The sequence below is a fragment of the Pygocentrus nattereri genome, chromosome 21 (assembly GCF_015220715.1).
Source record: "Pygocentrus nattereri isolate fPygNat1 chromosome 21, fPygNat1.pri, whole genome shotgun sequence".
Lineage (NCBI taxonomy): Eukaryota > Metazoa > Chordata > Actinopteri > Characiformes > Serrasalmidae > Pygocentrus > Pygocentrus nattereri.
Window position 1 is genome coordinate 16,584,006 of NC_051231.1, and position 14,934 is coordinate 16,598,939.

The 14,934-nt window shown below is 37.8% G+C and overlaps 1 protein-coding gene across 5 annotated transcripts in view; it reads left to right on the forward strand.

The window, feature by feature from the left end:
* Positions 1-14,934, forward strand: part of iqsec1b (IQ motif and Sec7 domain ArfGEF 1b) — a 288,526-nt gene that overhangs the window by 65,384 nt on the left and 208,208 nt on the right. For all 5 annotated transcript variants that reach the window (XM_017692830.2, XM_037532230.1, XM_037532229.1 and 2 more), the window contains exon 2: positions 7,414-7,449. In XM_017692830.2, the coding sequence (XP_017548319.1) occupies positions 7,414-7,449 (36 nt within the window). The remainder of the gene's footprint in view (positions 1-7,413; positions 7,450-14,934) is intronic.

Below are 14,934 nucleotides of genomic sequence, written 5' to 3' on the forward strand. Positions count from 1 at the left end.
TCTTCTCTCCCACCAGTGGAATGAGATTTTCTCCCTCTGTGAACACGGTTTCATAGATGTGGTAAGAGTTAATGGAAGAAATGTTAACCAAATATAAATGACACACTGATTTGCCATCCGTGCCGAAGCTTCCTGTGCATATCAGCAGAGAGCAAGAGAACTTGCATGTAAATCATGTACATGTAGGCTGGTATCATTTTATGTAATCCAGAAAAACCTGACTCCCTATAGTTTGTTAAACAGTGCTTTCGTGGCTGATGTGATTCAGTTCTTCATGGTCAGGTTTCTTAAACAGAACTTTTGCCGTTAAGACGTGCAAGTCTGTGACGTTTATTCCATTACTATTACAATATGTTGTATAAACCAAGTAAAATACTTTATGTATAATTAACCCACCCCCCTCTGTTTTGTAGTCGTTTTTGTTGACCTCTAATGGTTGCTCATGGTCTTGGCCACTGAGTTATGAACAGCAAGCTAAATGTGAAATTTAATGCAAGCATATAATTCAGCCTTTCCATCTTTAGCTAGAGCAGGACATTATTGCCAAAACTTTATTTTCAGTGCAACCTAGAGCAGCCATGTTACATCACAGCTTAACAATGGCAACCTACTAAAAGATGGATTTTTATTTATTTATTTTTTCTTTTCATGATGTATCATTTTCATACATAACTGTAATGTGACACTATAAGGCTGGTCTTAAGTCAGGTTTATCTTAAAACAACAGGAACTTACAAATCTTAGTTTAAATATTGTAGCCCAAACGGTGGACCTTCAGTGCATTCTTTGCAATTTTTTTTTGTTTTTGGTAAATAGCTCTTGTTATTCTAAAGGTGCAAATTTGGATGTGTTACAGCCATAAAGGTGCTGGTGTTGAAACTGACTAGCCAGTCTTGCTGTAAGAAAGGTGAGTGAGTGAGTGGGCAAGTGGTTCTGCTGTCCTTGTTTTCACCACAAATTAGGTTTTTGGAAAAACTAAGTGCATAATTGTCATTTGGATACTGAGGTTAAGGTTAGGTTTAGGTGTAGGTGCAGTATTTCTTGGCTGCAGGAAAATAGAGATTAGTGGAAGTCCTCACTAGTATTGTTTTGACAAATGTGTCTGGGATATATATATATATATATATATATATATATATATATATATATATATATATATATATATATATATATATATATATATATATATATATATATATATATATATATATACATACTTTCCACTTTATTAGGTACACCTAAATTGTATCTACACTCATTGTCCGTTTTATCAGTTTGACTTACCACATGGGTGCATTTTGTAGTTTTGCATTTACAGACTGTAGTCAATCTGTTCATCAGTGGATGTGACACCCACGGGCCCACCATAAAGCAGGTATTATTTGGGTGGTGGATCATTCTCAGCACTGCAATGACACTGATGTGGTGGTGGTGTTAGTGTTAGTGTGTGTTGTGCTGGTACAAGTGGTTAAGACACAGCAGTCCTGCTGCTGTTGGAAGAAAACCCTTATCTCCAAAATGTTTAACTTTACAATAGAGAGAAAAATCTACTTTATTTTTAATGTAAGTCAATGGAACAAGACTTTTTTTTCCCCCAGGTCTTTTTGCCTCATTTCTTTCTGTCTAAATTTCATGAATGGACCAAATGTAAAAAGGCATTTCAAACTGTCAAACACCTGAAAAGCAATGTGTATATACACACCTCTCAAATATGTATTTGTCTTTCTTGCATGCACAGTATGTCATTTAGATCTTTTTCCCTTGCACTGCTGTTCCAAAGTTTAGGTCAACTAGATGTACTTGGTGGTTTTATACTTGCTCATTGCTCAACTGTATCTTACCGTAGACCTTTCTGAAAACATTTGCACCTGTTGTTGTCTCCAGTTACTTAATCAGCTTTTTTTCATTTTGTCACCTGTGTGTATGTGTGTGTGTGTAAAATATATATATTAGGTAGTGTGTAATGCTGATACTAAGTGGTGTTGCTGATGCAGAGCTCATTTCAGATGTACAGCTGTAAGCTGCATCCACATCCTACTGCACTTGCCTGTGGTGCTTGATCTTCTGCCCAAGAGGGGAGTTTTTTTTTTTTTAATAAAGACACAAGTCACTGGAGGGCTACAAAGCAGTGCTACTAGCAGTCATCTATTCCCTGGCCACACCAGTGGAAGCACACTGCTCTGGCTTTGAAGTGCTTGAGCTGTGATGTTAGATTTGTGTTTTGCCTTTTGTAGGCAGGACTCGTGCGACCCTCGGCTTACAGCGCATTTAAAGCCTGAGTACACCTCCAAATGCTTTAGAAGAGACCTGCCGTGTTGCATTTCATGCTTTAGTGGTTTTTTGGTGTTAATGTAATAAAATCACATCACGCATGACGTTGCCATTTTCACTATAGTGAATGGCAGATAATGTGGATCAGTTAGCATGAAGTAATTAGCTACAGTGCTAACAGGGCCCTGTTAGCTGCTTCTTGACCAGAATGGCATTGGCTAATTAATCCAATGCTAACAGGCTCCTGCTAGCTACTCTTTAACATGAGTAGCATTTACTGCAAGCTTGAGAGCGTTCCATACGGAATTGAATTGACAGCCATTTGTATATAGTGTGATATGCTTTGTATCAAACATATTTTCGTGTGTTTATAATTCACAAACATTTGGTGGCAGTCAAAAATCAAGAGTAGACAAGTAGGTTAGTAACTTTCATCACGCATCGGCATTTTATAGTGTACTTTTTTTTTTTTTTTGTGTGTGTGTGTGTGTACAGGCAATCCAACCTGCAGCTCCAGAGTACAGGTCAGGCTGAAGCACAACATGCTGACACATACAACTTTGATGCATGCTCTTTTACAGCTTTGTGCCTAAAGGTTGCTTTTTGAACACACAGCCTAGTCATCTATCCATGTGAGAGATGGAGAAGCCTCCTGTCTTTTTTACAAAGACAAATGTTTGAAAGCTTCGTCAGATCTCCGAGAGTGAGCCTTTCGGCTGCCTTTGGTCAGTGCTCACAGAAAACCCAGAAAAGCGTGGAGTCTTGACGGAGCGCTACCCCAAAGGTATATCTTTTGAATTATTGAACGCTGCCTGAGCCATGAGGAGCCTGACGTATTGGAGCTGCCACTAGCCCGAATATTAGAGCCCTCCATTACATACCTAACTCATTCCCCTGAAAGCACACTGGAATATGGGGGTATATTAACTGGCAAATCATGAATTGATATCATAGTGCCTGCCGATATCTATACCAATACTTGTTGCACACTGATGTTTACTTTAGGCTGTGTTGAGAAACATGATGGTTAACTAAATTATTTAAATTGGAAATTTGTTTTGAAAGAACACTTCAAAATACATAAGCTAATCTCTGGCAGGAGTCATTGACTGAATAAGCAGGTGTCTGCAAACTTGTGGACATGCAGTGCATGTAACAATGTTCCTTCTGAAAACAAGGGTATTAATGGAAGCAAAGCCCAACTGATTCAGTATTCAGAGTGCAGTTACCTTCTATACATATTCACAGAACACTTAGAAGAGGTGCGGGAAAAAATCTATTCTTGGAGTGTGTCGTGATGTGGACATGAATGATTCTGAATCGATTCATAAATGGCAAATTGATTTTCTAAATTAATTTATAACAATGTTCATGGAACGTAAAAGGCGGATCTTGGAAGTGGGCAAGTGCAGCGTCTGGACAGTCTGTGGCAGCACACAACAAACCAAAAATGCATGAATGAGTGAGAAATCTGACCAGCTCCTACATTAGAAGCTATTTTAGGTCAGGAGTCACAACACATGTTGAAGTGCCATTTTGTCCTTTCAACAAAAATCAAACCACCTTGGGAGCCACATTTAATGTCCAATATGCCTCAGTATGTTTGGTCATAGTATAGGCTAAAAAATAAACGAAAATGCAGACTTTGCTCTGCTTTAAGCTTTAGATATAGCTGTTTTCCTCAAAAGTAGAGCAGCTTATTGTAAAATGTTTTGACTGTTTTATGAGGCTAAAGTGGTTTGTCAGCTTCATTTGAATTTTCCCATTCCATCTTAAATTCTGCATGAGGCGCCAAATGTAACTGCTGCACAATTTAAGGTGGAATGGGAAAAATCAAAAGAAGAGATTTTATCTTCATAATGTTTTAGAGAGACAGTCTTTGCAGATTTTCCAGGAAACCAACTGCAGTGCTTATGAATGCGAATAAGTCCATTCATCTCTAAATGTTCGTCTTCAATCTCTTTTCGTAGCTACTAGCGTGGCGAGACTTTGTTGCTCTGTGACCTGTAGTCAGTTATTGAGATCCAGGGCTGTAGCGCTTAGCTGCACACTTGAGATTCAGTGTTCAGTCTCAAATATTTTACTGACACAGCGGACACTAGTGAACCAGTGTCCTCAGTTGTGGACATGTTTGTGAGTGAGATGTTTATCCTCAGTGTTGTACTGGACTTGTGCATGCATTTTGTGGAATGTTATATCATTAACTGAATCACTTGGCTAATCTTTTTTAATATAAAATTTGAAAAATGTTTTTTTTGAACATGCAAATTAGAACCAAAATAAGGTTGAGAATTTTATAACCATTTAAATGTTTCTATGAAAAATGAACAGAAGTAAACAAACTCCCAGCCAAACAGAGGAATGGTGTGAATAAAAAAAAAAAAATACAATACCAGTATTTTTACCATATGCCGTTTCAATATGTATTGTAAATAACTTTATGAATTGTAACAATGTAACTGAATACATGTAGGACCATGTATTCAGCCATCACTACTTTTTCAATGTATTCTGCCCAATCCTGCTGGTAAAAAACTGATAGCGATATTTTTTTTTTTTTGTTTTTAGCTTGGTGCTTTAACAGTTTTAGATAAATAGAGCGGTCACCATTTAGTCTCTTAATAAGCTATATCTCAGTTAAAAGAACTCAATAGGTGGCTGGTCTTCATTTATGTGCTTATTGCAGTGTTAAATGCTACAAAATTAAGAGCAGTAGAGTTCTGATGGTCCAGGGAAAGAAACTATGCCTAAATCTCTCTATCCAGATTTTAGTGAACCTGTGCAGTCTGCCAGATGGCAAGAGATTGAACAGGATGGAAAGGGTCCTTGGCTATTTTAGCCGCATTAATGACCTTCTGTAGAGTTCTCCTATCTGGTGCTGAGCCAGCGTACTACACTGTAGTGCAGTATGCCAGTACACTCTATTGTGGAGTGCTAGAAGGCCACCAGCAGCTCCTCCTTTAGATTGTTCCTTTCAAGTGCTCTCACTAATGCAGGTAAGTTATATTTTTGATAGCCCTCATTGTGATATATAGTTGCCATAGCATCCACCCGTTATGTGAATAATGCTGTTCCAGCTGTTGGTTCCCAAGGGTTCTTTGCTTGGGTTTTTTTCATGCTTTCAATTACATACCAACATTTGCAGGAAACATGAAGTTCCCTGCAGTGAAAACAGCTTAACACCTTGAAGATATAAGGCCTGGATTCTGCTTGCTGTTACACTACATGACAAGCAAGATGTTTTTTTCCATTGCACTGTGATTGTTTTTCCTAAAAATAAAGCCAACTTGGAGCTATGAAATGGAAAATGGCATAGAAAGTCATTCATCAATTCAGATTGAATCCAAGAGGAGTACTTTAGATTATGTGGGCCATAGAAGGTTGACTCTTGAAACCTTTAAAGGCCAGTGAACCAAAGTCTTTGTAGCGGAGGGATGAGTTATGTTCAATTTTTCAACTTTAAGTACAATCTTGCAGTATTTTCAAAGATTCAACACTGTGCGCTCTTGAAAATGGAGTAAAGAGATGATATCCTGTTGAAACATTTATATTAGGTGTAGTGAAAGCAGGGCAAAGAGAACGCGATTAAGATCTTTACAGGGCAGAGGAGGGTAGTGTTTGTCCTCAAATTAGAAAGTAGAGTAAGCTTTGAATATTCAGAAATAATACACTTTTTTTCCATTCCACTCCTTCTAGTTGCTTTTGCTTTATTCCTGTGTCTATTTATATAACACATGAGCTGATGGGAGGGTGCTTGCATGGTCAAAGAAATGTTTGAAAAATCCAAAAGGAGAGAAAATGGATTATAATCTTTAGGATTTATTTCTGATATGTTACAAAGGTGAATCTTTGTCCGCTGCTACTTTGGCTAATAATAAACTAGGAAGAAGGGAAGGCATTTTAACCATTTTTTTCTATTCAAATAGCTGTATTTTTATTCAGAATTTTATTTTTCTTTAAATGTAAACTACCCAGTGAAGACTGTGTTCCGTTGTCAGTCATGCAAAGAACCACTTTTCCACAGCACCTTTGGTGTTGGCTAGTCATTTCGTCCACCACTCACAACTGTGCTAACGTGCCGCAAGTTCATGAGCTTTTTAATCTTTTTTTTTTTTTTTGTCTTTTCTTCATATAACTGTAAAAGTTTCTTTAAACAGCAATGTTAAATGTAGAAGTGGTAACTTAAGTAGCCTTTTTGTGTGCTGGCATAATTTCAGCCAGCACATTCAGTAGTGCTATGCTAGTGCTAACTTTTGTTTTACTATTAAGTCTTTAGTGGTAGTTTTGACAACTGAATTGTGTAAAATGTAAATGAGATTTTGTCAGTTTTCAGTTAATTATCAAATTAAAGCCAATCTGAATATGTGTATACTCCAGCTTCCTCCCACAGCTGAAAGATGTGCAGTCAGGGTAATTGAACATGCTAAATTGCCCCTAGGTTTGAATGTGCGTGTCTGCACTGCAATGGACTGGTGACCCCCGCGACCCAGAAGAATAAGCAGCTTAGGGGTGTGTGTGTGTGTCTGAGAATACTTGTAGAGGTGCTGTTGGCAACTGTGCTGCTCAAAAACAGCCATCTACCAAAGACGTGTTCATGTGCTACATTTTTTAAAATCTGAGGATAATGTTTTCTGTGAACATGTAAGCTCCTCTCACGTTGAAAGTGAGTCTGCAGTCTAAATGAACAAACTGACACAAAACAGTCCTTACAGATGCACAAAGTGTAAATCAGAGAATCTGTTGGCAGCAACCAGTGATGTTAAGCTGGCCATTATGATTATGAAGCCACATTCATGTGAGTTGAAACATTTTCTTGAGAGGTTTATGCTCGTGACATTGCTATTCTTGTCATGCTTTCAGCTTCACTTGCCTGCACATTGTCCCAGAACACCCCAGAGACATTTAATAGGTCATGAAACAATAACTCGAATTAGGCCCACTTTCCATGACTTGGATAAAGCAGTAATGACTCTTCTGTTCCCCACTGGAATATTATGGCCATAATCTCAAAATGCAGGGGTAATGTTTTTAAAAAAAAAAAAAAAAAAAAAAAAAAGTGGATAATTCTCTCGATTTATGTAATAAAGCTGCCCTTATGTTCCTTGATCAGTGTTTCTTACTGTCTTTCTCTTTGCTTTTCAGGATTGAGGTTGAAGCCTTGCGTATTGCCAATGTCAGGTATTTAAGAATTTTATTTCTTCTCTCTCATCATATTTATCAGCTTCAGACGCCTCGCAAACATGACCATTTCCAGCTCTGATGCATGTCATTCCAAAAGATTTCTCATGACTCTGAGCCCATGCGCATTGGTATCCATCTGTTTGGAGTGTCTTGAGTGTCTCGTCTTCCTGGGACTCTGTGTCCTTGAGGGAACGGTGTGCTTTTCACAGTCTTATAGAGCCATTCTGGATTTTAATGCAGATTAGGTTCTTTCACACCACATCCCAATAAACATCTACATTCTAGACATGAAAGCTGCGTTGTAATGTTGAGTGAAGGAACTGACAAAGTGAGTAAACCAGTGTCAATGAGGTAAAATGTTCTAGAAACATCTAGCAAGTATTAAAGCTGGAAGCCACGAGAGGCTGTGGGTTTCTACAATTTTATGATTAGAAGGGTGTTGGTAGGTGTGACATGGAGCAGCCTCTCGCGGCTTATTGGTCATATAAAATGGCATGAAATATGATAAATACACAATTTTTCAGAAAACAATTTGTTACCATTAGTAATAAAATAAACATGGGTTTTCTGCCAGGAAATTTAGTTCCTTTAGATTATATCATCGTTACCAAGCAACCATGGACCACTGCATGAGGAACATTTGAGTTGCCAGTTGCTGTCATGAACATTTTGTCATATAGCAATACACCTATGATAACACTTCACTACAAAAACCATTGCTTCATAAGTACTTCTTGGTCACCAAATTACCACCGCAAGTCTTATTTAGCACCAATCAAGCGGTGCCCTTTTCTTGTTTTGGAGCTGAATCTCAAATGATTCTCTGCTCCCTGCAAAGTGCACTATGTTGAATTTAAATGCTCAATCCTGCACCCAAGCGATGTAATCCATTCAAGTGACATTTTTCTAGACTTTTATACTGCTGTTTCACAGTTAATCAAACTGTAATTGCTTTAATTCAATTAATTGCTTTAATTCAATTAATAATGGAATTGTTCAGGCTCTTGGCCATCTTTTAGCCTGTTAGCTAGCTGACCAGCCTAGTTCTAGTTAAGATCTCAAGTTACCAGCCCCTCAATTTAAACAAAAAGCAGGTTCTTACCTCGTTAATATACTCTGAGGTCCATGTGAGCAGCATGAGCGTCAAGGATTACTCCATTAACAGCACAAGGGTTTTTCACACTGTAGCGCAGTAATAGAGTTCAGATTTTGTGATGGTCATAGGTCTGGGTATATTGTGGATTTTTCAATAGCTTTGAACGCGGCTCAGCCAATCAGATTTAAGGACTGCAATTCTGTTTTATAAACAGGATTATCCAGGACTATACACTAACCTGATGGGTTGGCATGGATTTCTGCAAAAATGTAAAAAGCCTTTTATAGTATCATGACTATGGGCAAAATCACATGCATCAAAATTAGAGGTCTGCGCGGGTATGAAGTTGAAGCCTGAAGCTCGTATGTGTTATGTATGAGTTTGAGACCCTTCCGGACTATTTTGAAACCCGGGTCAGACCTGAACCCACTTTGCGCGCACACACACTGACGTCAGCAAAGACCTATGTTGCTTCAGAGCTATTCCAGATGCAGTAGAAAGTTACTAAAAAGAGATGGAAAAGAGTGCATAAAATCTCCTACATAAGTCACGCATTAGAAAACCCTTTGTTCTCTAGTCAGGTAGCATACCTCTAATTAAAATGCATCATCTGATGGTGGATATTCTGCTACTTTAGTTTTGAAAGATTGATTTATTGCAGCAATTTTAGATGCATTTTGTCTGTCGTATACAAAACTAGTGTGCCAGCTAAAATGGGCAGTTTATGGGGCATTACCATGCAAAATCACAAGGCATTTCTCTCCTTCATACATATACATTTCAGACAGTTGCATGAAATGTGCACAGAAAATGGCCATAGATATTAGGGTGACACTTTATTTTGAGAGGTCAATTTGGATGAAACGAACACTCGTCAGACTCTTAGTAACATGTCAAACGTGAGGGTTAGGATTAGATTCTGGGTCGAGGTTGGGTTTTGCATAATGGAAGTAATGTATTAACATTACATCTACTTAATGTAAGTAACGGATCAACAAAGTCGACATTTACATCGTATTCAGATGCTTCATTACTGCTACTTCTTGGATATGTTATTACTAATGCTCTGTAAAGACTTTATTTGGAGTGGTCCTTTTAATAGTGTTACCAATATTAGTGCTCGAGTTACATATTCTACTTGATTTACTAACATTTTAGCAACTAGTAGTGACCAGTTTTGTATGAATGTTTCTTTTAAAACCAGGTGTAAATTTGTGGTCATATGCAGCTGGTAGGCTTTGGTTAGATGAACTTTTAGGGTTGACTTTTACACTGTTTCACTGCACGTTTTTAACGCTGCAACTCATGAGTGGGCTGTTAGTAGGCGGTCTCACACATGGTTTGTATAATTAGCTGCAGCCAGTGTAGAATTATCTTTCCATGGCTTGACCAGTGTAGGAGCTTTGAACTGAGCTTGTATCCTCAGGAAGCATTTGTTTAATGTATATTTGTGGATTATCTAAATCTTTTTTTTTTTTTTAGTGGAAAGGAATGTGGTGGAATAGCAATTCTATGTGTGATGCAGCCTGCTATGCTGAAACAAATCAGACAGCAGATCTTTGTCATGTGGATATGGCTGGCAGCTGGCTTGCTGTACATGCTAGAAAGGAAGATGTTGATACCATCTGTCTTCCTGACACTTCAGTTTGATATCATGGACACTTACTTCCATCAAGGTTGAGCCAGGAGTCTCTATCATGGTGATATACATCCAGAGCAGGTCAATTGCTTGAAATGGTTTGTGCCCTTGTGGGCAGATGTTTTATTGTAGCACTTCTGAAGACCTGAATAAGTACTTACTGCTTCAGATCACATTTGTGTCCATACTGGAGTCAGCAGGGGAAATGTGTGGTAGAATGGACTGCAGTGTCTGAACATCTGTGTGCATATTTAATGTATGCAAGTTTAGAGTTACAGCATCGCAGCTTTGACGTGAAATGGTTTTTAGCTTACTGCTAGTTCAAGGCTTGACATTCACACTGTTTTAGGTCAATGTCCAAATATGTGTAAATATATTCATCCAAAGGAAGAAGTAATTGCTTTAATTTGTAAAGGATTGCCATATTGCTTTACAGGGGTGGTTGATGTATAATGATCAGTACAGTATTGAAGATTTACCTAATAACTTTTTTTTGTTTAAGTTTTTTGTAATGTCCAATTTAGCTACATAACATTTAGCCAATGATCCATGTTTAGAGGTTTAACCATTGTGCAAAATGCCATCAGCTCCTTGCCAGCTCACTCGCCCTAGTGGTGCTGATGCTAGCTTTGTTGAAAGCAAAATGTTTGGTCAACTTGTTACATTGTCCTGATCTTTACAAAATCCCTGACCTACCTTGTGTCTCTAACCTGTCTAGGATTACAAATTAACTAAAATAACTGGTTACAGGTATCGGTATTGGTCACAAGATGGAAATTTATCATGATTAGCTCAAATATTGAAGTTAAAATATGTATTAAAACACAGTTCTTTTGATGTTTCAGATTGATACATTTTAGCTGTGAAACATTTCATGGTCTCTCTACTTGCCTAATGGTTGCATTATATTATTGAATCTATTGCCCCGTTTTACTAGAGCATCACAAATCAAAATTCCTCTTTCATTATATAGTGCCCATAGTTTTCTGAGCTGGCTAGGTAACTAGTTAATGTTCTCTATTAATTATTAGTTCTATTAGTCCTCTATTAAATAATTAACGAAAAGCTACTATAGACTGGTGCTAACTAATTCATCAGTCATTTTCAGGGATTTTGGGCACTGTAATCCACATTAATTTGGCCACTGTGCTTTAAAACTCCTTTACGGCATTTCCATTAGTATTTTCATGCTTTTTGCATTTCTAAAAAAACCCTAAACAATATCATGAACTTTTTTTTTCTTTTATTTGCATTTTGGTAAAATATGATCACAGAAATGAAACCAACGGTCAATGCATTAATTTTAGTGAGTAAATGTATTAGGTTAAAAAGGAAGTAAAGAGATGTAACTGTGCTTAGTCATGGGTTGAAATCACAGGAACCGTGAATAGCACCATGGCAGTGTCGAGTATCAGCGTCAGGAAGCATCACATATTGCTGATGGCTTAAGCAGAGCACCTAGTTGATGGAATGTAAAATTCTAAATGATCTGTATAGATTGTGGTAAGAGAGTTTTGATGGATTGCTCTTATTACACACATCCAGGGTTATTCCTCAGGCTCCTAGTGCATCTATTCTGGCAGAAAAGCATTCCCCTTTGTGCCAAAGGGAGCACAAAGGTTGTCCTGCTCAAACACAAAAGGTTTTTTGTTGAGCTGAGATTTCATCAGCCTGTGAAATACACGTGCTGTGTTTGTAACACAGCATTAGAAAGATTGTCCTGTGTGTTGGAGTGGGAAGGTGTAATAAGGAGCTTTGCCATTAGATGGAAATTAGACTAATGCAGTGGCGTTAAGCTCAGCAACAGTCTGATTGTGAGCATTGTGCCAATGTAATTACCTGACTGAAGAATATACATATTTTTTTATTAGTGCAAGTTTTCAGGGCTTTAAGCGGGAGGCAGTTAATGAGGAGAAAAGGAAAGACTACATTGCTTCTGCTTTACTATCAATATAATGGCATCATGCAGAGAAATGAAGGGGAACTCCTATGTTGGCTTAGTGGGGACTGATCTTTTTGGGACACTTGGGTCATTTAGTTTTAGGGAGAAAGCTAATCAGGGTAGTATGTGAAGTGTGTAATGTCCCATGTCCACCTTCATTTGGTTAATTTTCCTCAGGTTAGCCCTTAGAAGTCCACAATAACAGCATGTTTTGATGGTATGTTGGTTCTTTTCCCTCATAGCTTATTGAAACTGTGTTCCAAATCATAGGAGGAGTCATTTTATTATAATTAGAATTTGATTTCCATTTCTGTGGGGAAAAATGTAGGGCTGCAACTATTTTTGTAACTAATCTATACTGTTACCAATTTCCTGATCGATCTAAATGATTATTACTACAAAAATCTAATCGATGATATTAAAGTTCCTTTTATTTGACAACACATTCTCTTTACACAAAGTAACATGCTTAAAATAATGGCATGAATAAAATAATTAGGTAAGGTGCATGTCCCATCAAGCCCAGCGCACATAAACGCGCACAGTTAATCAACATAAGCAGAGATTCTCACCTAGACATTTTCTCAAGCTTTTATTCAGTGGAAATTCTAAGGTAGCAGACAGATCATGTTATGGCTTTAATGATGAATGTATTTGACAGCTACAAGGACAACAGACTTTTAAAAGCGCTCTCTTCTAATGGTAATGTAATAAACCTGAACAGACAGCTTTGGGTTTTTTTTTGTTTGTTTGTTTTTTTGCCTTTTCTGCTGTTGCATCCAATTCAGTTCCCCCTCATAGCTCCCCTTTACAAATCGAGCAACACTGGAACAACTGAAAGTAAAAAGATTTAAGAAATGTTAACGTTACCCAGCCGTTCATCGTTTAATGTTAGTTTTTTTTTTTTCCCCGTAGTTAGTTACTTGCCGTTGATTCCTGAATGTGTGCCCTTGAGGCTTTCCAGCGGTGTGTCATCCAGAATAGTGCCAGTGTTTTCTCTTCAGTAATCAGATTTTTCAGTGCATGTAGGCTCTTACTCTGATTTCTTTTGGATTTCTGTCTGCGCATGTAAGAAAACATACCGCACTACCAGAAATAAGCAAGCAGCATTGCCTCAAGATGGCAGCAAAATACTTTTGGAGTGACGCCGACACCACATCCTTGACGAAATGAAGGATTTCAATTTTCATCTTCTAGTTGTTCATGTTTTCAAGTAAAGTGGCTCAATGTTTGTTTTACATTACGTTTACATCACATTATCTTCTGAGTTTATTGGCTGGCTGCAAAGCTGAAATCTGATTATTGCCGGGCTTATGTAGACCCAGAGTTTTCCTAATATCTGATTATTCAAGTGCATATAACCATGTTGATCGTATTACTGACAGTCTGATTTTCTGCAGATATTGGATAATTGAATACATGTAGACAGATTGTTCTAATAATTTCATTATCCTGAAATTAAAAAATAAAAATTGTGGAATTCCCCTTTTAAGGACAGTGGATGGGAAGTGGTCTTATCTAGGCATGAGAGTTTTCATTTCTATAGTTTGTATTTAATTTATGAACTAAACATTTGCTCACATAGGGCACAAACTGTAGGACATCTTTTGCACGTTAAGTTGGCCGCAACTCCGTTTCATTCTGATGATCCTTACATGTGCATGTGCATCTATATGTAGAAGACTGCTCCTCTCTGCATGTGCTCTTGCAGAGCGAGATGTAGTTGGTAGATTGAAAACATTTGAGGTTCATATCTTCAGGCAAGGCTGGTTCACGTGACTTCCACTTATTTTATCAAGGTCCTAAAAAAAAAAAAAAAAAAACCCTATAAATCCAAGCTCAACAGCTTCAAAGTTGAGCTTTAAGTTATTCAGCATAGTTAAAGTATTTCAAACTAGTGAAACTGTCCTTATGTGTTTTGCCATGCTACCACTTTGTGTCCCACAGGTGTTGAATGTTAAGCATCCCTTTCCTGTCAAAGTAGCTGGTTCTTCACCATATTGAAAAAGCAAAAAAACCACCAGATTCTCTAATGATGGGTAGAAGTCTTGCTGGCAAGAATAAGGTCAAGTTCCAAGCTCCATTGGAACATGCAAAAATTGCATGTTGGAACAATTTATAATGATGGTAGCAATAGCAACGACAATGTTTGTTTGCTGCCAGTTGAACAACCAGCCTGATCTATGTTCTGAGAGATTTTAATACAGCAGGAAGCCACTGTATGGGAACCTTGCTGAATGCTGCTTTAAGCTCTGGAGGTGAATTTGCTCTGAAGCTGGTTCAGAATGCAGCATGAACTGTTTTCCCAAAAAGAAATCGCTGTACCAGTGTAGTGTATGTATAGGCATATAGATGCAAATCTCCCTCAATCCCTTATCTTCACTCTAAGCCCCTTCCAGGCTTTGATGTGAAAAGTGATAAATGAAAGTTGGCAGTTTAAGCCAGATATCAGTGTTATTCAAACCACTGTTTTAATTCAACCTCTGTATTTGGGGTTTGATGAGAATTTTGAGGGACAAGTTGAACCTTCTGAGGACAAAGACAGTTGTGGCTGTTATGGAGGACATTGTGCTGTAAATGCGGTGTGCGTGTCTGAGACATGAGGACAAGCTGTTCTAACAGATACGTGTCCTGCTTTGCTTTTCAAGGTAGTATTACGTAATCCTTGGGCAGTTATTTATTTTTGAAACGCTGTATTTTAAATGGGTCAGTGTTATGCAAATTGAAAACTTCAATACACCACATTGAAAATGTTCTTCTTACCGCAGGCATTATTCAGCTTTCCAACAAAAAAGAAAAATGATA